This window comes from Parasteatoda tepidariorum, chromosome 7 (assembly GCF_982258835.1).
Source record: "Parasteatoda tepidariorum strain Cologne lab strain chromosome 7, Ptep-v5.0, whole genome shotgun sequence".
NCBI classification, from domain to species: Eukaryota; Metazoa; Arthropoda; class Arachnida; order Araneae; family Theridiidae; genus Parasteatoda; species Parasteatoda tepidariorum.
This window is the reverse complement of record NC_141761.1, coordinates 39,391,427-39,414,814: the sequence shown is the minus strand read 5'-3', so window position 1 is coordinate 39,414,814 and position 23,388 is coordinate 39,391,427. Positions and strand designations below refer to the sequence as shown.

The 23,388-nt window shown below is 26.1% G+C and overlaps 1 protein-coding gene across 1 annotated transcript in view; it reads right to left on the bottom strand.

The window, feature by feature from the left end:
- The window catches only part of LOC107438688 (uncharacterized), a 29,924-nt gene extending 7,182 nt beyond the window's left edge, over positions 1-22,742 (bottom strand). Inside the window, exons 1-21 of the mRNA XM_087168757.1 lie at positions 22,727-22,742; positions 22,105-22,164; positions 20,433-20,447; positions 19,978-19,992; positions 19,219-19,233; positions 18,521-18,538; positions 16,946-16,960; positions 16,316-16,333; positions 15,155-15,172; positions 12,103-12,120; positions 10,190-10,204; positions 8,103-8,117; positions 7,089-7,106; positions 6,414-6,428; positions 5,572-5,589; positions 4,213-4,227; positions 2,611-2,628; positions 2,206-2,220; positions 2,049-2,059; positions 1,646-1,661; positions 1,522-1,539 (exon numbers count right to left, since the gene is read on the bottom strand). Of these exons, the coding sequence (XP_087024883.1) occupies positions 1,522-1,539; positions 1,646-1,661; positions 2,049-2,059; positions 2,206-2,220; positions 2,611-2,628; positions 4,213-4,227; positions 5,572-5,589; positions 6,414-6,428; positions 7,089-7,106; positions 8,103-8,117; positions 10,190-10,204; positions 12,103-12,120; positions 15,155-15,172; positions 16,316-16,333; positions 16,946-16,960; positions 18,521-18,538; positions 19,219-19,233; positions 19,978-19,992; positions 20,433-20,447; positions 22,105-22,164; positions 22,727-22,742 (382 nt within the window). The remainder of the gene's footprint in view (positions 1-1,521; positions 1,540-1,645; positions 1,662-2,048; positions 2,060-2,205; positions 2,221-2,610; positions 2,629-4,212; positions 4,228-5,571; positions 5,590-6,413; positions 6,429-7,088; positions 7,107-8,102; positions 8,118-10,189; positions 10,205-12,102; positions 12,121-15,154; positions 15,173-16,315; positions 16,334-16,945; positions 16,961-18,520; positions 18,539-19,218; positions 19,234-19,977; positions 19,993-20,432; positions 20,448-22,104; positions 22,165-22,726) is intronic.
- Between the last annotated feature and the right edge of the window lie 646 nt (positions 22,743-23,388).

Here is a 23,388-nt window from a genome sequence, read left to right as displayed (position 1 = left end):
AGCATATTTTTTTCCAATTGTAATTTTAGATTTCTAAAAGAAGGCAAAATTCTCAAAACGTAGGGACTTAACTTTCATATATCATAATATTCCCTGTTATAATATATCCTTATATATTAAATAATATCACTGCACTTATTAATATCAATTTAATATAGTTTGCGTGTTTTATTTAAACTTGCTATCTTACGAATTTATATTTGTTTGTATTCAAATATATTATAATATTATTGTGTCAAATTCATCAAAAAAGATAGTTTTCTAAACATAATAATAGGAAATTACGACGACATAAATTAAAATCAAAACATTTGCCATACCTTTCATATTAATTAAAAAATTTAGTTAAAAAACTCCCAGAAATGTCATTATTACTAATTTTCAAAATATATAGAGAAACTCTAAAAAGGTAAATACTTATATATCTATTTGGAGTTTAACGGAATATTGCCCTTAAAGAAGATCTATCGACGTAACACTTAAAGCTAATTAAAAATTTATTTTGCATTAAGTATCTGATCAAAACTGCCACAGTATGGTAAACTTTACAGTGTTTTGGGCTGTAGGGGAACGCCAAACAGAAGGGTAATTTTTAAAAAAAGAGCTATGTTAATGAATTTGGTAAAACTAACAAACATGATTTTATAATATGTAACAAAATTTGGAAAATGTGGTGAAATTCGGCTGTGTTATTATGACATCTTAGAGCATGGCGAAAAAACTATTTATTCGATTATATTCGCTTTTGAGCATTTTTTTACTAAATATGCGGTTTTAATAACTATAATTAATTAAATGTCTTTTAAAGGTTTGAAAACGCAAATTTTGTTATTTTTAATTTTGGATAAAGAGTTACTATACAAATGGAAACATTGCCAAATATTTTAATACCATATTTTTTTTTTATATTTATAATTAAGGTATATTTTACTAAAAATATCTTTAACCAACAGTATGGTAAATTTACCAGATATTTTTTGGCTATATGACTGATGTTTAATTTTGTCATGGTTTCTAGGTTTTTATTTAGAGAAAAGTTTGATACTAAGCGTTTTATTCATGAGAAAATTTTAAACTTCTAGGTTCAAACTTCAGAAAATAGCATATCCCAAGATGGAGTATGATAATTACTATATTCTCTTTTTTAATTTGATGCATTTATAATACAAACCTGACAAAACTAACGACAATTTATGGATTATGCAAATGTTTAAGATTTTGTGAAGTACTGACATTTTAATAATTGCTATTTTGCCACGGTTATCATTCTAGAAATAAAGTAATTTTTCTGATATTAAAACTAAACAAAACAAACAAAATTGAACAAAAAGTTAAACATTCAATTTCAGTATTTAAATATGAAATATACTTTTTTTTATTTTTCTTCCAACTGAAATGGTATTCCTACTTAAAAAGAGTTTATTTTTAATTATATTTTCTAATTGTATATTAAACAAAATCAAAATCTAGAAAATTTGAGAGTTAATTAGGAAATTGTAGAAAATAATCGAAAATACTTACTACCAGCTACGTCGGCAACTGTAAAAAAGCAAAGAGAATTATTTGTTCAAAATTACGATACACTATACAAAGGGCCTAAATAAGCAGTTAAATTAAAAAATCTCTAATACATAAAATCACATACGTCCACCAAGGATATCTAAAGAAGCAAAAGTATAGACAACATTTTATTTACAAATATATCTGTATATATATATTTAGATCAGTACAACAATATCAGGAACTATAAATAGAAAATTCTTTTACAATAAACATCTGAGATATACTCACCACCTGATATAAAAATATAGCAAAAATGTAATTATAAGTTCAAAGTAGCAAGCAAACATTTATGTTTCGTATAAAGTATAATGCATTAATATATATATATATATATATATATATATATATATATATATATATATATATATATATATATATATATATATATATATATATATATATATATATATATATATAAAGAGAGAGACAGGGAAAGGAGAGATATATTCAGCAATATAATGATGTGAATAATATGAAATATAATTACCAGTTTGGACTGCAAAAAAACAGCAACGTATTTTATTATGTAATTTGATCTAATTTGCAATTTAAGCATGAAGTGATATGTTTTAAAACGTATTAGATAAAATTACAATTAAATATGAATGAAAAATTTTACATTAAATCTTCCAATTTATTTACCTCCTTCAGCAATCTCTGAAAAAATATGTGCAAAGATTTTTGATTTAAATTTATTGAATCAATACAATTATTTTTATAAAAAATTTCATGTGTGCATAAAAAAGTATTGGGAAAGAGTTAATTTATCAATTAAAAATTTTAGATACTGTAAAGGATTTTCAAATAAAAGTATAAACCATTAGATGGTTAACCATTTGATAATTGTACATGATTAAACCACTTAGATGATTAGTTTAATACCTAACATAATTCAATAAATAATATTATATCCAAATTTCTGCAATAAGTTGAAATGGAAAGATAAATTATGTATAAAAAACTGGTGTTTAACCAAGCTTTAGTTCGCGATATTAATGTATTACTTTAACCATAGTGATTAATAAAAAAGGTAATTTAGAAACTTACCGTCAGCATCTTTTCCAACTATGAGGAAATGTTAAAAGAAAAGAAAAATTATTTTAAAAAAAATCATATCATTACTAACAACTAAAACAAATTAACAGCATTCTCGATTTATTGAGCGAATTTTCAACTTATTATGAGCCAGTTGAAAAGGTACGTTAAGGCCTCATTACCCTCCTGACACAATATCTAGTATCATTATTTGTAGCAATAATATAAAAAAATTAAAGAAGAAATGTTTTTAAAATAGAAAAATAAATAAATTGATTTAAAGAATTAAAAACTAAACAATCTTTGCTAATTATATTAGGTTACTTTCCTTTATTTAGTTTTGAAACTGAGTTTATAGACTTTTATTTTTCCCCCATAATATTTTTGAATTATCAGAATTTGAAAAAGCCTTCCGATTCTTCTAGACATGACTTTATTTACTACAAGAAAAGTAGTTAAGAAAGCTAAATGCAAAATTTATAGCTCACAATATTTTGAATTCAGGTCTCATAGATAATATATTTTTCTAAGAGAGCTTTTTTCATCTAAGCTGTTTTTTTTAAATATGCAGCTTTGAAAAGAAATATTGCAACAAAAGTTGGTTTTTGAGATGTAGATAAAATCTGTCATCTTTTCAATTTGAACTTAACAATTCCAGTTTAATATTCATATTTTTTTTCTTCATATAGTTAGTTGCAATAGTAGCTTATTGTTTACCTTTAATTGACAATTCTTTGTAATCTATAATTATGTTTTCCAATCCCTTATTAATGGTATTATTGTCAAGATACTTTACAAAATGACAGTTGTTTGTTGTATAAAGACAGTTGTTTTTAGCATTTCAATAAAATGATTTGGCAAGTTTTGGCAATTTTAAAATTTTAAAATTTCTATTGTGTTACTTTTTTTTATTTTAGTAGATAAATTATTATAAGAAAAATAGAAAGTATGTTAAATATTCATTCATCGTTAGCTTCGAACCGGAAATCTCGTATGCTGCAGGTATTTTTGATACAACTGGAATTTACATTTCTTAATCATTCTGTAGTTTACATATCGTAAGAATTATTCGGGAATAACTAAAAAGTAATTCTATCAGGTTTAAAATAAACTATCTCACTATTCTTATGTATGGCTATATTTTTAAAATAATTATTTTAATTAAGAAGTCAAAATCTGTAGAGAAAAGTTTCGATCGATATCGAAACTGAAAGCATGCGATTATTTTATTCAAAACAATAAACAAATAAAAATATTCAATGAAGATTTAATTTTAAAAAGAATAATGAAAGCATTTTAATATATTTATAATATATTTAAATTTTAATGCAGTTCAATTTTCTAAAAACGATGGACGTTTTTAACAAAAAAGTGCACTTTCATGTGAAACTTATTTATAAACGGAATACACATGCTAAATTTTCTAACGTACTTTGGTAATTTTTGCCAATTTAGCTAGTTATTCCACCTCATAGATCAAAAGATTGTAGCTTTTATTTCACTTTTTAAAAAAACTTAACACAAAATTACTTGAAAAGAGAGAATTGAAAAACATTTTTTTAAATTTATAGGAAAAAATAGCTAAAAAAATAAATATAATGCATAAATAATTACTTCCACAAGCAAGATCTGAAAATAATCATTTTCTATTTTACATTTGCTAAATTTGTATGTGCAAGCAATAACAGAGTATTTTAAATTATTATATTATTAAAATAATTAAATGTATCTGTATTCAATCTACCATTTTTAAATAATCAAATAATAACTAATGCACATCTACTTAACATGACTGTAATATAGAAATTCTGAAATATGTGCTTTTGCAACCAGTTATTGCATTTTCTTAAATTTTTATTATTGCAAATATGATATTATGCATCGCAGAATTAAAATATTTAAAGATTTTAAAATCCAAAGCCTCTTTAATAATTTCTAGGCTTCAGTAAGCGGATAAGAGCGGATTCCTGCAACAAATTTGAAAAAAAAGAAGAAACAAAAATGTAAAATTCTGCCGTTTGGCCGTGAGATTTGTTTAGGAGAAAATAATAATAACAAAAATATGCATATTCGCCTTGTTTATGACGAAATAGTTTTCGTATAATCATGCAACGTAAATATAGAGAGGCATACTAAGTGTAAATTCTCAATAACGAGTAAATGATCTGATTTCCTGTAATAAATAATGAAATATTTATTCAATATTTGTGTTCATTCAAAGCATATAATATTTATAAATTTATAAATTTCATTAGTATAACTTAACATTTAAGAGATAAAAAAATCTTCTTAGTGTAATTTTATAACATATTGCTCAGTTTTAATACCAGTAATTAATATTCAATTTCGTTTTTTTTTCTTTCGTGTATTTTTATGTCAAATATAATTTCAGCTACTGCAATAATTACTACAAGCTATTGTACATTATGTGGAGTTCTGGATTACGCATTAGTTTCTAATGATAATTCATTGACAGTAATGGTGCACCACAATTAAGATGGAAGAGCAGAAATCATTGCATTCGTACCCTATTCATAACGTCCAAACCATTCTGAGAGATTTCTGGTTATGTTTAAACAGAAGACGTTGTTATTTCAAAAGATAAGCAAGTGCGATTGGAGAAAGTGCTGTCCAATCAGAATACATATTCCTCGCCTAACACTTTGATTGGGTGATATTTAAATTTAAAATTGCACTTTTATGGTCTGTAATAATCTTTATTTTTTCAACTTTATTTTTTCACCGGCAGTAATGGTCAATAAACTATAATTAAAAAATTTTACTTAATTTATCCAGCGGAATAAAGGTTCTCTAATCTTATAAAGAATATAAAGAAAGCAAAGAATGAAAAATATAAAAAAAGCAATATAAAGAAAGCAGATCGATCAAACTGTTCTTTCTCCGCCTTCCAAACCGCTTATAACATCTATTCGTAACTTAAATTCTAAAAAGAATGCATCAAAATGTTCTTACCATCTATTCCGTTTCCAACTAGAATAAGTAAAATTTAACAATAAATATTGGTGAATGGTGGTTTACAAATGGTATTTTTATACTTTCACTTAGATCAGCATTGTTTACTCAAGAAAATTTATATTAAGTACTGGAACTACATTATTAATCAAGCAGACAGATTCATAATAAATATCGGGTACATTGTTAGTTTCTTTAACTGATTATTGAAAAACATTTGCAGAGTAATGGCAAAATGAAATCGATTTAAAGAATGTTTTAAAGTATTAAATGAGGATTTGAGGTTGATGAGGAATGAGGAATTGAATCAGGAGAATTGAGGTAAATAGGAATGTCGTAATTTTCCAATTATACTTCACTGTAATGGCCAGTTCAAAGGCATAGAAACAGTTCATAATAGGGAAGTGCCTCTTACGATATCTGACGACCTTCCTGACCATGCTTCTTATGCCATTTTAAATCTGATACTCAAGGCTTACTCACTTTATTTGTCGTAGCATTTTCGTGATGCTCTGTTCTACATAACAATTTTAAACTGGCACGCGTCGACGGAAAAAAAATAGACTAAAAATTTAACTTTAAAAAATAAAACTCTTAACATGGAGAGGAAAAAACATTGCAAACTTAAAATCAGTGACACGAAAGTATCAAGCATCTGATGAAATATTTCATGCAAAAAAAAAAAAATCCCAGCACAATTTATAAAATGCTAATTAAATTAAAAAGATCTTTCATATTCTTTTCCTTTCTTTTTTCTTGAACGGGGGAGAATTATTTTTTCTTCTGCCTCATTCTATTGCGGGAGTCTGAAATGAAATATTTAATATAAGGAGAATACTTACGCCCATGATCCACATCTGATATTTGCAAGAAAATATACAAGAATATTAATAATACACCATATACGTTACGAAAGTTTATTTAAAAATTGAAAACAACATTTATGACAGCAATTTGTAATGAAGTGCGTTTTAATGCTTAATTTATCTTAGAAAAAGGAATTAGAGCTTATTGGCAGAATTTGAAATAAAAAAAGTAAGTAATTATAGTTAACTTTTTATGAAAAATGTTAATATTTCACAAATTTTGTACAAAAATTTGAATGAGTGAAATAATTAAATTAAACAATTCATTATATTTTTTGACCAAATCTTAACAAAATATAAAAATTTGCATTTAAAGAAAAAACAATTTTAAACATAAGCGACATTTCGCAAATTTTCTCCCTGGTTTAATGTTTAATAATATTAATTAAGAATCAATTGACTTTCATAAAAGAAAAAGTACTTGTCTAGTCTACTAAAATTTTTATTGGTAAATGTTAGTTTCAATTAAGTAATTCCATTTTAATTTATTTAATACATTTAAATACATTCAATACACAAATACTATGTTATGGATAAAATGATATTAATTCATCAATGGATATGTAACTCTTCTTTCACATTTTGAAACATTGCCTTATGCAAATGAAAGTTAAATTTTGTTGAAACATTAAATACTAAAATATTACTTACTGTCAATTAAGCCTTGAGCTGAAATAACATTGAAATATGCATTTTTAAAATGAAAGGGAACATAAAATATGTTTGCAAATGAAAAATACATTTCATTGACCAAAATTGCGTTTGTATGAAGAAAGGGAACAAGAAAGTTGAGTACATTTTCAAACATAGTTTTGCCAAGAAACACTTCATTGGATGATTTTTCTTTTGTTTAGATTTCTTAAGTACACTGTAAATTACTGTATCGATCAAATTTAGAAGTAAAGTACCGGCACTTTGGGCTCATTATCCGTAAAGTCTACTTTTACCGTTGCATATTATACAGTAATAAGTATTTAAATAGAGTAATTTAACGATTTTACGGTAATGACTAATGAAAAAATTTCTGTTTATCACATTTCTTGTTCCGAAAGATGTTCCGGTTAAAATGAATTAAACGATTAAAAGGTATCGACACCTTAAGTTCCGATAATTTTATCGTAATTTTATCGGGAGTTCTTTACAGTATCGTACAAGTGAAAAAATTTACTAATAATCAAAATATATTATTCAAATCCTATTTTCATTTTGGATGATAATTTACATTGGTATTAAAGTTATATCAACTCTGAAAATTTTCTTAAATTCTTTATACATCAAAATTCCGGACCTATAGCTTTTATTAAAGTTAAAGTAACACTATTTAAATCTTACACTTCTTTAACATGCTTTTTTTGGACAAAGAAAATTTTATGAAATTCAAATTTTAGCGTCTTAAAAGGCTTTAAAAAAAGCGTACTTTGAGACGCAGTTTAATTTCTCGTTAAATGCAAAATACATTTTCAAATACTACTTTATACAGAAACAGAATAATAAATGATTTATGTTTCAACAGAAAATATATTTTAAGCGTTACTCAGTTTATGCAATTTCTCTTTTTATAATTTTTCTGAACAATGAGAGTATGTAAGGTGAAACTTGAGTGTTGCTTTCGTAGAAATATATGTAACATAGCATACATTCAAATATAAAATTTAAAAACCTTACCAGCATGTCCAACATCTAAAATATGTTATTATAATCAATAATTAATCTCATGCACATCACAAACTCCAGTCTAATTCTCAAATTTTTTTGCAAGATATACCACCATTTCCCCCTTAATATATGTTTTGGTTAAAACATATATTAAGGGGGAATATATATATATATATATATATATATATATATATATATATATATATATATATATATATATATATATATATATATATATATATATATATATATATATATATATATATATATATATATATATATATATATATATATATATATATATATATATATATATATATATATATATATATATATATATATATATATATATATATATATATATATATATATATATATATATATATATATATATATATATATATATATATATATATATATATACGAGGGTTGCTATTTATATTTCTGGCCTTGGCAACAGTGTTGCTAGGCAACCGCAGACGATTTTAATCGAAAGTTTGATATTTTTAAACATAAATTCAGCAGACGATTTACCATTGTAGCTTCATTTGTGTTGTTGACAGTAAATTGAAAAGTTCTTTTCTTTCAAAAAGTGGAATTGAATCGTGAACATTTTCGTGCCATTATTTTTCATAACTTTCGACGTGGATTGTCAAGACAAGAGTGCTTCGATGAACTTAATTCTTTATTCAGCGATAAAGCGCCATCCTACAGCACTGTAAAAAATTCGTATAACGAATTTAATCGAGGTCGATGTTCCATCTAGGACGAATCCCGTGCAGGTCGTCCAAAATCCGTTGTTGTGCCAGAAAAGATCGATGCTGTGCGTGAACTGATTAAGCATGATCGTCGTGTGATATACCGTGAGATAGAGGCGTCTTTGGACATTAGTATGACTAGCATCAATAAAATATTGCATGAACATTTGAGCGTAAAAAAAATTTGTTCGCGTTGGATCCCGCTTAATCTGACAAACGCTCAAAAAAAGGCTCGTGTCGATTGGTGCAAGGAAGTGTTGGAAAAATACGTTCAAGGTGCATCAAAGGCTGTGTATAACATCTACACAGGTGACGAATCATGGATCTATGCATATGAGCCGGAAACAAAACAGCAATCAACTGTATGGGTCTTCCAAGACGAGGCAAAACCTACAAAAGTTGTTCGAGGAAGAAGCACATCGAAACAAATGATTGCGTGTTTCTTCGTCATTAACGGTCATGTGGCAACAGTGGCATTAGAGCAAAGCAGGGTGGTCAATTCTGAATGGTACACGACCATTTGTTTCCCAGAAGTCATCGGAGAAATTCGAAAAAAGCAGAAGAACAGGTGAATCATTCTTCATCATGGCAATGCGAGCACTCACACATCGACTCAAACAAAGGCATTTCTGACGGAGCGAAAGATCGAACTGATGGGTCATCCGCCGTACAGCCCTGATTTGGCACCCAATGACTTCTTCTTATTCCCACACATCAAAAATAAATTACGTGGACAACGATTTTCGACCCCCGAAGAAGCGGTTGATGCATTCAAAACGCATGTTTTGGAGTTACCTCAATCGGACAGGAAAAAGTGCTTTGAAAATTGCTTCAAACGCATGCAAAAGTGTATTGATCATCATAGAGAATATTTTGAAAAACAATAAAACCAATTTCGATCCTACATATTTTTTTTTTCATTATTAGGCCAGAAATATAAATAGCAGCCCTCATATATATATATATATATATGTATATGCATATTTGCTCCTGTTAATTTTTTTGTTTAATTTTTTTTTTACCATATTAACTTTTTTTTTAAGTTGATTGTTTAAAGCTCCATTGTATTCACATTTAAAATTAGGAATTTCGAATAAAAAATATCCGAATTCATACAAAAGTCTAAAATCTCGACATTTTATCATTAACTATAATTAAAAAATCAAATTCAGATGGAATTTTTTTATTGCAACTTTCAATCTCCGTACTTTCTACAATTTCTAATTTTATTTTCTTCTTGTTTTCTTAACTACAAACTTAACTATAAAATAATTTGACATCAATTTAAAATTATTCAAGAAAAAGAGCAAATAATTTTTTTTGTAATATTATACTTACGATCAACAGCATCACCTGTTAATTAAAATAATCACATACAAAAATCAATATCAAAATTTTAACTCTATTATTTAATAGTTAGCAAAATAATTTAAAATCTAATTCTTAGTTAACAAAAATGGGTGCCCTATATAGACTCATATTTTGTTATTGTATTCAAAGGAAAAAATTCTGACACCAATTTAAATGTTTTTCAGCATTATTGTTGGAAAAAAGCAAATGCATCATTTCTCTCTTTCTTTTTCTTTTATTTTTTACTACTTTGTAATACTTTTCACACTTGCAGAAAAATACATACACAAAATTATTTTTTTAAGCAAACAACGTGACTTTGCAGCAACTTTTAATAAAATAATATACAATTAAATTCATATCATTTTAAATTTAATTTCTTTTTCGTTTCAGTAAGACATAATTTATATTGTTTTGGAAATTTCATCTTGCTTTCCATAAATAGAGAGTAACCCTTTAGATGTTCTTCCGAGAGTGAGAATTGCTTTTTTTAAAAGCATATCATGGTTACTCTATTAGCGACTGACAAACGCATGGTTTAAATGAAATATTAAATGGCATTAAAATAAACATTAAGTAAGCTGTTTTTTTTTTCATTTTAAAAGAAAAACTCCGAATTTTGAAATAAATAAAAAGTTGGTACCTCGAATAACAGTTAGTTACAATAAGATTTACAAGCCAGAAGCTTAGGTGAGCTAGTAAAATTATTCCAATAGATGGGTAATATCTTTACTACCTCGCATACACAAAAGGGAAGAAAATGTCGTTCTAGTACTTCATTACTTCTGAAAATATTTATTTCCGAAAGGGTTTAATTACAACTGACAAAATCCTAAAAAAAAAAAAATTAGTCTGAATTCCTATTCGAAATTTGTGGAAATTTGTAGAAGTAAAGATAGTAACGAATTTATTCACCCTGTGGGGGCGGAATTATCGAGAATGCCAACCTTCATCAATCAAGAAGCACCTTTTGATAGGTGAAGGTTGGCATTGTCGATAACTCCGCCCCCCACATTGATGGGGGAGTATTATGGTGTAACTACCACTACGATTATTAAACATCAATTCACTGGTATATAAGACAAGCTAACTTGATTCAATCACGAGATACCTTTTGATACATGAAGGTTGGCATTGTCGATAACTCCGCCCCCACATTGGTGACCCGGACGTGATTGGATCACTCAGTAACGCCCACTTCTCAAAAATCTTGACAGTACTTCGTTTAATGATCCACATTGAACAGTTGATTTGCTACTTGTGACTGCGACATAATCGACCTCCTCTCGCTGCTGCTACCCAGTCTCGTCTCGATTAAACACAACGTCTGCCTGCATACGCTCGACTGCTAATGGTAACACAGGAGCGACTACGACAGTGAAGTTAATACACCTCTCACATCCAGCACTCAAAAATAGGGTGACCTTAAAAACCAGTTCTCCCAGTCTTTCACAAGTACAGCAACTAGTGAGATCCGTTCATCGAATTCTGTCCCCGATAAAATTCTGGTGGGGGAGCATTGCGGCGTAACTACTACTACGATTATTAAACATCAATTCACTGGTATATAAGACATGCTAACTTGATTCAATCACGAGGTACCTTTTGATAGATGAAGGTTGGCTGTCGATAACTCCGCCTCCACAACCTTTAACGCAAATTTTGTAAAAAAAAAAATTATATTTAAATTATGCAACAACAACAAAAAAGCCTTGCATCATGGAATAAGTAAAACGAAAATGCAGTCAGACAATCAGAATTATAAAATGGGATCCAATATTATCACTTGCGTAATTTTGTTATTTTTTTTCATTAAAAAATTTTAGTAAAATAAGAAGATAAATTTAAAGTAAAATAAAAAGATAGAATTAACATAAAAATACAATTTATTATTTTTTTACCTGCGACTCCCAAGAGATCTAGAAAAATACACGAATTTACTAGAAAACTGAATATGTTTTTACGAATAAAAGTTATTGCTGTGTTATTTATATTTTTAAATATGAAATATTAGCAAATTTTATTTGCAATATTTTTTTGCTTTGCATTTGTATTTATCAGATAATTTTAATACTCATTTTCTTCGTTTATAACAGAGTAAAAATAGTTTTGTCACTATGCAATATTGTATATATTTTTTTTTAAATTTTGAATAATAATATAGTAGAATAATATATGGAATAGCACTACAAAATTAGTTTATTTTTCAAAATTTCGAAACGAATTTTAGTAATTATTTAAAATACTATTTTTTTTGTGTAACAAAATCTGCTAACGCGGAAACGCAGAGAACTGTTGAAAATATTTTTTTAAGATATTTATTGAAACATTATATGCCTAAAGTAGCTCTACATTTTACCATATACACATAAAAATATGAAATCTCAACAAAAATAAAAATTTATGAACTGACATTCTTAAGAGGCAAAAAGTTAGATCATAAATGATATTTACATATTTGAGTAATATATAGGCACTTTTTGCTGTAAGATTTACACTGTATTATTTAATTTAGTTTCTTTTAAGTAAAAGTTTTTCTTCTTTGAAAAAAAAATAATTTTGTGAAGGAAAAAATTAAAATACTTTTATATTTTGTGGTTTACTCGCTAATGTCAAATTATGGCGTGGCATTTTTCGAATATGTTGTAAATAATAAAATAAATTTTTGCACAAAATTGGCTGCATTGTGTTGCATTATAAATTCACTACGTAGATCTGTGTACTGACAAGCCATCTATCAAACTTTACTAAATTGTTTTCAAAAAAAATATGTGCAAATAAAAGTTTTGGATCAGTGCTTGCCTAGACAATAGAATTAGGCATTCTTAATCGTCCCTCAAATAAATAACGCGTAACAAAGCCAAGCGTGTTATTTTTAGAGATAGTAAAACTTTTATGCTTTAGGTAAGAAATAGAAAGCAACAAACTGAATGCATAGCGAGAGACACAACTTTGTAATTGCTATTTTTTTTATTTGTTTAACAAAAATTTTTGGTAGAGAAGTTGCTTATAGATTTGGAAATTACAATAATCAATTTTAAAAAAAACTCATTGTTCTTCTATTCATGACTCTTTTTTCCAGGCAAAAAGACATTTCTCAAATTTTAAAACAAGAAATAGTTACGCCAGTAATTACATCTTCTTACGCGTATGCGATTTTTCATCACTTCACTACTTAACAAATATCAAGTTTATCCGCACTAGTCCCATGTAGTGAGGGTAGTGTATACAGAAACAACCATTAAAAATATTATGGAAATACTAAACAGCAATTATTTTTAATATGTTTGATTGTTTTTAACAAATTTGCAAAAAGTACAGTCCCAAGACCACGTGTCTGCTGGATAGTTCAATGAAATTATGTAGAGAAATATTTTTCTTTTTATGCATTTACGAGTGTATCCATAACTTTTTAATCTTTAAGCGTGTAAGGAACTTTCTTCCTTTATCCTTCCATTAACTACGCCTAGTGAGTTAATCTGATGATATAAAGTGCCATAACGGAAGGAATTATATAATTTTATAACTTACTCAGGTAAGTATTGTCACAATAGTACTGTAATTATTTTTGAATAAATGAGAAAGTTCTGCTATATATTTTAGTGCATTTCTATTTCAATTAAGTATTTATTTTAATGGTGCCAGACAAATAAAGTGTTTGCAAACAAAATATATATCAAAATTTTCGATTATAGCTCAATGGCTTTAAATACCAAGTTTCTCAAATTCAAATCTTGTAATTTAAAGTGAAATTATATAGAAGCATACATACACTGTTAGAATTTTCATTCTAAAACTAGGATAAAATAATCAGCAACAGTCTGCCCATCCGATTACCTATAAAATTTACCGTAAAGAGCATTTTCCACCCTTAAGTTTTTGAAACCGTTTAAGAAATTAAACTGGACAAAAATCTAGGCTTTTCGTTAGATAAAGTGCACTTCAGAGTGTTGGACACAAATTGGGAGTGCAGGAAACAAGAAACACTTCTTGTGTTGAAGGGAATGGAAGAATATTGTGGTGTCAACTCAGGGATTCGAACTCCACTTATGTTGGTCCTGGCACATTAACCCTCTCGGTTAAAATATGTATTAATTGAAAGAAGCAGTTATTAAGCATTTTTTCTCGCCGTTAACAGTTTGATTACCCTTTTATTTATGGTTAATTGACTGTTTTGCATGAACGAGGTAAAATAACAATTTAATAAACTGCCATTTAACCATTTTTTTTCCGAAAAATTTCTAACTTTGTGTATGGCACTCATCATGCCAGTTATCATAATAAGTTTTATATTTAAAATAAGATAGAAGCACTAAAGAAAAAGAATAAAGTTAGAAATAAAGTTAATGCCACTGCACCGAATTTATTTATAAATATTTCTTCAGATTATCTAACTAGTTGCCTACATTTAGAATGTAATTTTTTGCGCCTTTTCCTTTAATGAAATTATTAATATTATAAATGTATTTACCATTTTTAATTACTGATAATAATTTTTAAAAAAATTGTAAGCCTAATATTAAGCAAAGTATGTTTAGATATAGTACACAAAACTGCTTATGCATTAAATACAAAATTTTATCTTTTCTCATAATTAACTTAAATTCCACAAAAAAAACAAGGTAAATAGAACACAAAATATTTAAATATCACAATTGGGTATGTACAACAAATCGCATATGGCTGCGTATAATCATCCCATGGTTGTGTATGGCGTATACTGTTACAATTTAAAGGCTTAGGTTTATTAAAAAACTGAATAAACTTTAGCTTCAGATTTATTTGTATACCTGTAAGCGATGCTACGTCTACGTGTCGAACCTGATTTGTTGACCAAGGCGTGACGTTGTTTGCAGGTATCAAATTACAAAATGCAAATAATAGTTTACTTTGCGTCATAGATAATTAGATATAGTTGTAATTTGAATGTTTAAAATTTTAAAATGAACTTACTTCCATGTAAGGTGACATCTGAAGCCAACAAAGAAATATTCAGATTAGCATTCATTCAAAAGAAAATTTTTATCTTCTTAGCTACATAATTAAGTTAATTATTAAATAAACACAAACAACATTATATTGAATTAAGGATTCCTAAAAAGATATAAATATTTATTTTCAAAATGGAATTATTAAAAAATTGTTTTTAAGATTATGCTAAGTCAGTCTTATATTTATAAGTACTTCCGTTTGTACCGAATAAATTCATGTACAGTAGAATACTTATATTATAATTTATAAAGAGTCTTTTAAGTGTTTCTCAGGGCAAATTTTTCAAAATCTAACGAATCTATTAATTTTTAAAATCTTGTGCATTCCAGATGTTTTTATTATTTCTTGCAATTGCTTATTTATCAGAAAGTCAATATCATGAAGTTCTTTTACATAATATCTTGCTTTTTCATATTGCTGGTTCCGTTAAAGCCCGTTAAAATGAAATTTAGGCAGGAGCGATGATATTTTTTGACAAAGAAAATGTCATGAATTTATAAATATTGGATATGTATATACTGTAAATTTTGGTAAATAGAGCGAAATTATAAGAAATATATTTCTAACATAATTGTTATTAAATTACGCTGTATATACCTGTACTCAATGAAATTCATTACAATGTTCAAATATACAGAACATTTTCATTAAGTATCTGAAATTTTATTGTCACTATTATGATCTCATTTGTTTAATCTGCTTTGAAACCTCTTCTTATGGCATTATTTATCGAAATAGGCAGTACTAAGAACTGATCGTAAATGAATAATTTTGTTCATAATTTATATTAATCGATCCAAATAGGATAAAATATTTAACAGTGATTGTACTTAATAAAAAATCATTGCACTTAATGATACTTATTGAAAGTTTGACAGCTTTTTTTACGTACATTTCAAACTTTATATAGATATATAAATAGCTTGATTATTTCTATCAACGTTTTTGTATTTTGAAAGTGATATTTGATTTTGTTAATTTTGTTTAAGAATATGCAATGATATGCGGTCTGTTTAAATGAACCATCCTCAAAACAACTTTATTTACAAAAGGTTTCAATGGTACTATAACTTTTACTTGTTACTATAACAAAAATATGCAACATAATAAACATCTTCTTACCGCTTATTACGCCTTCAGCTGGATAGTACATACAAGAATTTTGTCATTGAATAAAGGGTATAGATAAATAATTTCTGAATAAAAACATTTTCAGAATAAAAAGATAATACATGCAGACGATACAACATCATATTTTCACACCAGTTAAATGTGATGATTGTAAACATTATATAAACTAAGTGATACTTAAACTCACTCATTTACTTTTTTTAAAATTTTTTTATTAAAAGAAATATAGTATGTTTAGAAAACAGGAGTGAATCTAGAATGAAATGTGAAATTTATTGTTATACATAGCTAGCGATGATTGTTAACTTATGGAAAGTATGAAAGTATGAAAGTAACTTATGGGACCATATACATCTCAACGTTATAATAATGCTTGAGGAAAAGCGTTAATAATATTGCCAATTAAGGACTCATAAACTCAAAAGTTAACTTATTTAAACATTAGCCTACCGTGACATGAAAACTAAAAATGATGCATTCATCTAAAATAATATTAATAATTCATATCAATATTCCAATTCATATTTCAAATACTAAATATCGGTAAACAAATTTCTGCTAAGGGTGATTAAATATATGTTTTGAATTATTTTGGACATATATCAATAAACTTCCACTTACCATTATTAGTAATTCCTATAAATAGGAAAAACATCTTCTAAATTAACAATTTTAACAATAAATAAAAGAGCATAGAAAGTTTTTATAAAAAGCGTTACAGAAAGCATCGCGGGGAAATTTTTTTTTACTACAGCAAAATTTTTTTTATAATTAAACGCTACAAATAGTAGTAAATAATGAAAATTTTAGAATTTTCACTATGATAATGTTGGATTTATTTACCTGTATATTAGAGCATAGTGTAGCATTTAAACTAGTAATTTGAATATCAAGGCTTGGAAAAAGACGAATAACCCTCTCAAAATATATCTATCATGATTATATCGTTTTATTTTTGATCTTTCTACTATCTATTTTGCTTCTATTTCCAAATTTAGTTAATTGTGAAAATTTTACCTTACAGTATATAAAACATCAATAACACAAATTATTTCACTTTTTAAGATCTTATTATAACTTTTTTTGTAAAGATTACTTTTAAAAACTTTACTAATTTACTGATTTACTAATTTAATACTTACTTTACTAATTACTGATAATTTTACTAATTAACGAGGATAAAATATATCAATGATATAAATGATAATTAAATGAAAAAATATATTACCGATTTCATATTTCAAAGAGTTTGAAAGATTTCTTTAAATCATTTTAAAATATTTTAAAATTTAATAAATTTCTGAAATACTGCCACAATAAAACAATTTCAGAATTTATAATAATGAATTAAAGATATAGTGCAATAAAAGCATGAGACCTCGGAAAATTTTAATCTAAGATGAACTATAATATCGTTCTTCAAAACTGTTGCATCCCTTATAAGGATTAAGTTAAAGTATAATATCAAGATAATAATTGCTTTTAAACTTGAATTACGATAATATGCAACATTTTCACTGGAAAGTCACGTAAATTTTGCCTTTATTAAAGTTGAATAAGGTTTTCACGGTATTATATCTCCCATAGCAACGACTCAAAATTAGTTAAGAAATTGATGAATAATATTTCATGTTTTAGAAATTTTTGTTTCATTTATTTGTATGGTCGATTAGTTATAGTTCGTCATTCTAAAATTCCTGATCCATCTTTAAATATGTAATCATTTTACTGAGATAGCTTTTTTTTTATTATGAACTAAAAAAAACTCAAAATTTACTATTACGAAACAGAGATATATTTATAACTTAATGAAGATTTTTCTTAACCTGGATTCAGATAAATATAATTGTGATTTCTAGTATGATACTACAAAGTTTATGAGTTTTCTGTACAGACAGACTATACGCAAACTGAATTATTTTCTAAATCTGGGTATTCATTCAATTCGTTGCTATTGACATGTAAACAAAACGCTGTTAGATAAAATTATATTAATTATGTATTTTATCAATAAAAACATCTTTGTTTTTGCGTAAAATATCGATTTTTAATTTAAAAAATGTCTTAAATAAAAATCTATCAGGAAAAATAGCACTGAACATCTTTGTCGGCAGTAAGAATCTGGAGTGTTAAGAGCAGAATAACTAATGAGTTATGAAAGATTCTTTTCAGTTAATAAAGCAAATTATTTCTTACCTGAAATGCCTCGTTCCACTGTAACAGAATATAATTTGCATTGTATTTAAAATAAAACAAAGATATTTTCACTTTATACTTTTTAATACTATAGTTAGAACTACTTAAAATTAAATTTTTCAAAATCATTAAATTTTTAAGACTTTCGTAATACTCAACTAAATTTTATGGAAACTCCTATGCAAAGTTAATTTCTAAGATCTAGATTTGTAAAAAGTAAATTTTCTTTTATTTAATGGATAATGCACATTTCACTTTTTAAGATAATTTCTATATGTTACCATCATCACATCTTCAGTCCATAGTAAGATATTATATCTTAGACTCATTATATTTTAGACAATCTCCAATGCTTCCTTTCAGGTGTGTAATGCAATGTTGTAGAGTTTGAATTATTCAATAAAACTTACAAAAATTAACATTGTATTATTTAAATAAACAGGATTGATTACTATCGCCAATATTGTCTATCTTCGATACAATATTGCGAAATTTAATAAAGTAAACGTATCTGCTTAACATTCGAGATACAATTTCAAAACTTTTAGAGCTTAAAACTAAGAATTTCCTTACTACAAGATGAGTATTGAAATTAATACTAATTCATTTAATTTTTTAAAATATTTTTCTTCAAAAAATATTTTTTTCTTACTTGTTCTTATAATAAAGTCATTAGAAATAAAGTATTTATAACTTACATCCTCGGTCAACTCCTAAAAATAAATGGGAAATGTTTATATATATATATATATATATATATATATATATATATATATATATATATATATATATATATATATATATATATATATATATATATATATATATATATATATATATATATATATATTATTAAATATACCTGAACATTTGGTTCAAATAATATATTTTAAGTTAAGTTATTAAGATTGGTTGGTCTTCTGCGTAATGGCTATGCTTCTGAATTATAACTTTTTAATTGGCTTAGAGGAGCAGGAATATGCTTGTTTCTTTAACTTAGTCTTGTTCATTTCTAAATAAATTATTTCTCAATAATTTAGAGCATTTTTATATTGAAGCAACATGCATATAAATCAGGAAAAAAATTATTGTTAGAAAATTAAGTAACTGTATTTAAACATATTTCTAAAACAATATGCTAAATAACTATTTTTTTAGCTTCTTTAGTCATAACTGAAAGAGGAATTTCATAAATCGATAATTAAATACTAATATGATCGTCATCAAAGCAATAATCCACATTAAGAATTGAAGCATTAGCAAAGAATTTAAAAAAAAAGTTTTTAAGGAAAAGTATATTTTAGCAGATATTTAAAATTTAAACTTACTGTCAGGAATAATGTTGATAGAATAATTTTAATTTTTTGGAATCCCACCACGGTTCATTTAAATAAAATGCTGAGTAGCACCAAAATGAAAAAAATTAAATGCTTAAGGAAGTACATGTAATAACTTACCGACTAGAGCTCCATCTGTAAGAATTATAAATGTAGATTAGTAAATATTTACAGTAAGAATATAGAATATTTATTATGAAGAATACTTTATATTTATTTGCGCAAATGTAGAAAATGGGGAAAAAATATTTCTTACGATTTCTAATCTCTTGATGAACAATAATTTTAAAAAATTATAATGGAAACTTTAAAAAAAATATAATTATTTTTTATATTTATATTTTAGAATAAGTATTTAAAGTACACATTGATCATACATTTACATAAATATCAAGAGCTTGAAATTATAATATTTTAATTATTATTTAATTTTTTCAAAATATTTACTTCAAACTTATTTCTTTGCTCTAATAAAAGTTCCAATTTATATCATGAAGATGTGCATATTTAAAAATTGTAATATGTGTTTTTTTAATGAAAAAATGTCTTAAAAATATTTTTTCGTGATCACTTACCCTGGCAATTAGTTTCTGTAAGAACAAACATTTGAAATTAATTAATAAACATTAATAGAGAAAAGAAGCCTCTGCCTCAAAATAAATGTTAAATTATGCACCAAAAACTTAAATTTTTTAAATTTTTGATGTTTTAAAACCTTAGCTTTGGCACTGGAACAGATTTAAATTATCTATGGATAAAGCTATCTATGGATAAACTTCAGAAAACTATCTATGGATAGAGCTAAATGTACCCCCGTAAATGAGAAAAAAAAATTTATTAAATCCAATCCAATAATGGATTTTTTTAAAATTAAAAGGAAAGTTTTTACTATTATAAGTTTTCTACTACTGTGCTTTTTACAAATCATAAATAGTCCTCTTTATGCGAGGAAAAAGCTACTGGTAACATTATCGTACTGTACGGTAATGACATTTTTTGTTGAAAAAACCGTTTTTTGTTGAAAAAACCAAAATATACGGTATTTAAACCTATCATTTGGTAATAATAAATTCATATGGTAACAGTTTACGTAAAATACTTGCTTTAAAAATTATAGTTCCTATTATCACAAATTTAGTAAAAAATACATTACTCAAACATAAAATTAGCCGAATATATGCTCTTGATCAGTCTCATGATAAAATTATGAAATGGTGCCTCTTTTGCAAAATTTTATTGCATATTATACCACTATGTTTAATAAATAATTTAACTAAAAATATTACTGAAGTGCTTCAGTGAAAGTTTCGGAGCTTCTTTTGGTGTAAAAAATATGCGATGCATGGTGTCTTTTTGGTTTGGGCAGAAAACAGTAAATTTAACTGGTAGATATATTTACTGTTTTCTGTTACATATTATATAATATTTACTGTTACATATTCTGGTAGTTATGACCATACCCTTTTCCTCAGAGTCCATAATATAAGTACTAATAAGTGTTAGTAGTCAGATTTTGGTGGGACTATGTCCCTTCTCCCAACCCCATGAAAGATACGAACTGGTTTTAATACTATTTTTTTCTTATCTGCATGTTAAAAAAAAGGTTTTTAAAACTACCCAACATGAATTAAATTCTTTTCAAAAGAATTAAAATCGTAATATTAGTTTATTTGTCAGTGATAAGAACAATACATATTGTAGATGTCCTGTAGTCACTTCAGATTAACTGGAATACATTTTTTGCATTTTTTCAAGTAATGATATTTTATTTCTTTTACTTTAAATTTTTTAACATACAAAATTATCATAATTAAAAAATAGTTTTAAGGTTTGTTGCAATGTTATCATGCTCAGATTATTTCAATTCTAATTTAAGCAGGGGTCGGTTACAAACAATCTGAAATTAAAGATGCCTCTGCGCTGAAGAGAAATAAAAAAATCACTATCGCAAAACTGATATACTTGTCTCACATTTTTACATTCAACCCACATAATATGAAGAATTAATAACAATTTAATTTAAAATGAGGTAACATCTAAAAATTATATATATATATATATATATATATATATATATATATATATATATATATATATATATATATATATATATATATATATATATATATATATATATATATATATATATATATATATATACACACACAATATTTTAAATATTAGAAAATCAATTACGATCAAACGCTATGTAGATTGCATAATATACTAGTTACTGTTAATACTTACTTAATCCAAGTCCATTTTTATCTCTTCTATCTTTAGGTCGTCCATCATGGCCTGTGACTTCTGTAAAGATATGTGTTTTCATGAAATGCGAAAGTGCATAAAGATACGCGAGCATATAGGAGTGAAACTACGGAAAAAATTAATAATATATCTTAGAAATAAATAGTAAGAATCTATACATTTCTTGAATCGCCCGATACTATCATGCTATTTTGCGTGTACGAGTTTGCTTGTTTTTAATGGAAAAATATCCATTCATGAAAACAAAGTTAAAAGAGAAAATTTAAACTCTTTGAATTTCAAGGGATGCTTTTAACATTATGTCTCGATCTGGTAAATTGACAATTCGCAAAACAATGCTGAACAATGCCAAAAGATTAAAATGGGAATAACCGTTTTCATACTGTCGGTAGAAGACTGGAGAAACTAAATATCGAATTCAAAGTCATAATAGGTAATTGTATAGAGTTAATGTATAAATACTCCCTCACAATAACCAGTTTTAAGCCAAGAGGTAAAGGAGTAAAAGGAACCTTATTTCAAGGGAAAATAGCATTCGTATTCGTCTCTAATTCGTCTTCCTCTATCAGGACTACAGTCATTTGCTAGTTATGGCTTATACCTTCAGCTTTATCCATATTAATATATTGAACGCTAATTGGCATGATAGTGGATCTACCGAACTGTATTTTTTATACGAATCTGTATGTTTATTTAGAGAGGCAAACATTGTACATCATTGTTTAGAATAGATTATTGTTTAAAATAGGGTGTTATATATGGTAAGTTTTAGAAGTACTTATTTATTATGTAAGTCTTTGTACATCTTCATGTAATTTATAATGCATGTCTTTATATTTGCCATTTTTCACAAATGAAATATTGTTTTCTATAAGTTCTGCCTACCTTCAGGGTAACTGGTTTAAATAAATTTTCCATTTGAAACATTTGCAAATGCAGGAGCTTTTACTTAATTGACTCATTATTTCTTCTAAAACTTGGGGGAAAAGTATGCCAAAATAAGTGTACACGTTCTGCTCAAAATATTTATTAGTAAAATCAAAAAAAGTAAAAAATTATATTATTTTTCGTTAAAATGAAAACCTGATTATGTAAATGAATTCTAATTTTACTTTCATTTTTAAGAATATTTGTATTTCACTTACTTTCTCTGAATCTATAAACTGCAAAATGAAACAAAAAACAAATGTAAAAAAATATTAATAATTTTATTATTTAGTTCTATGAATTGCCCTTTATAATTGGTTTTTAGATAAAAAACGC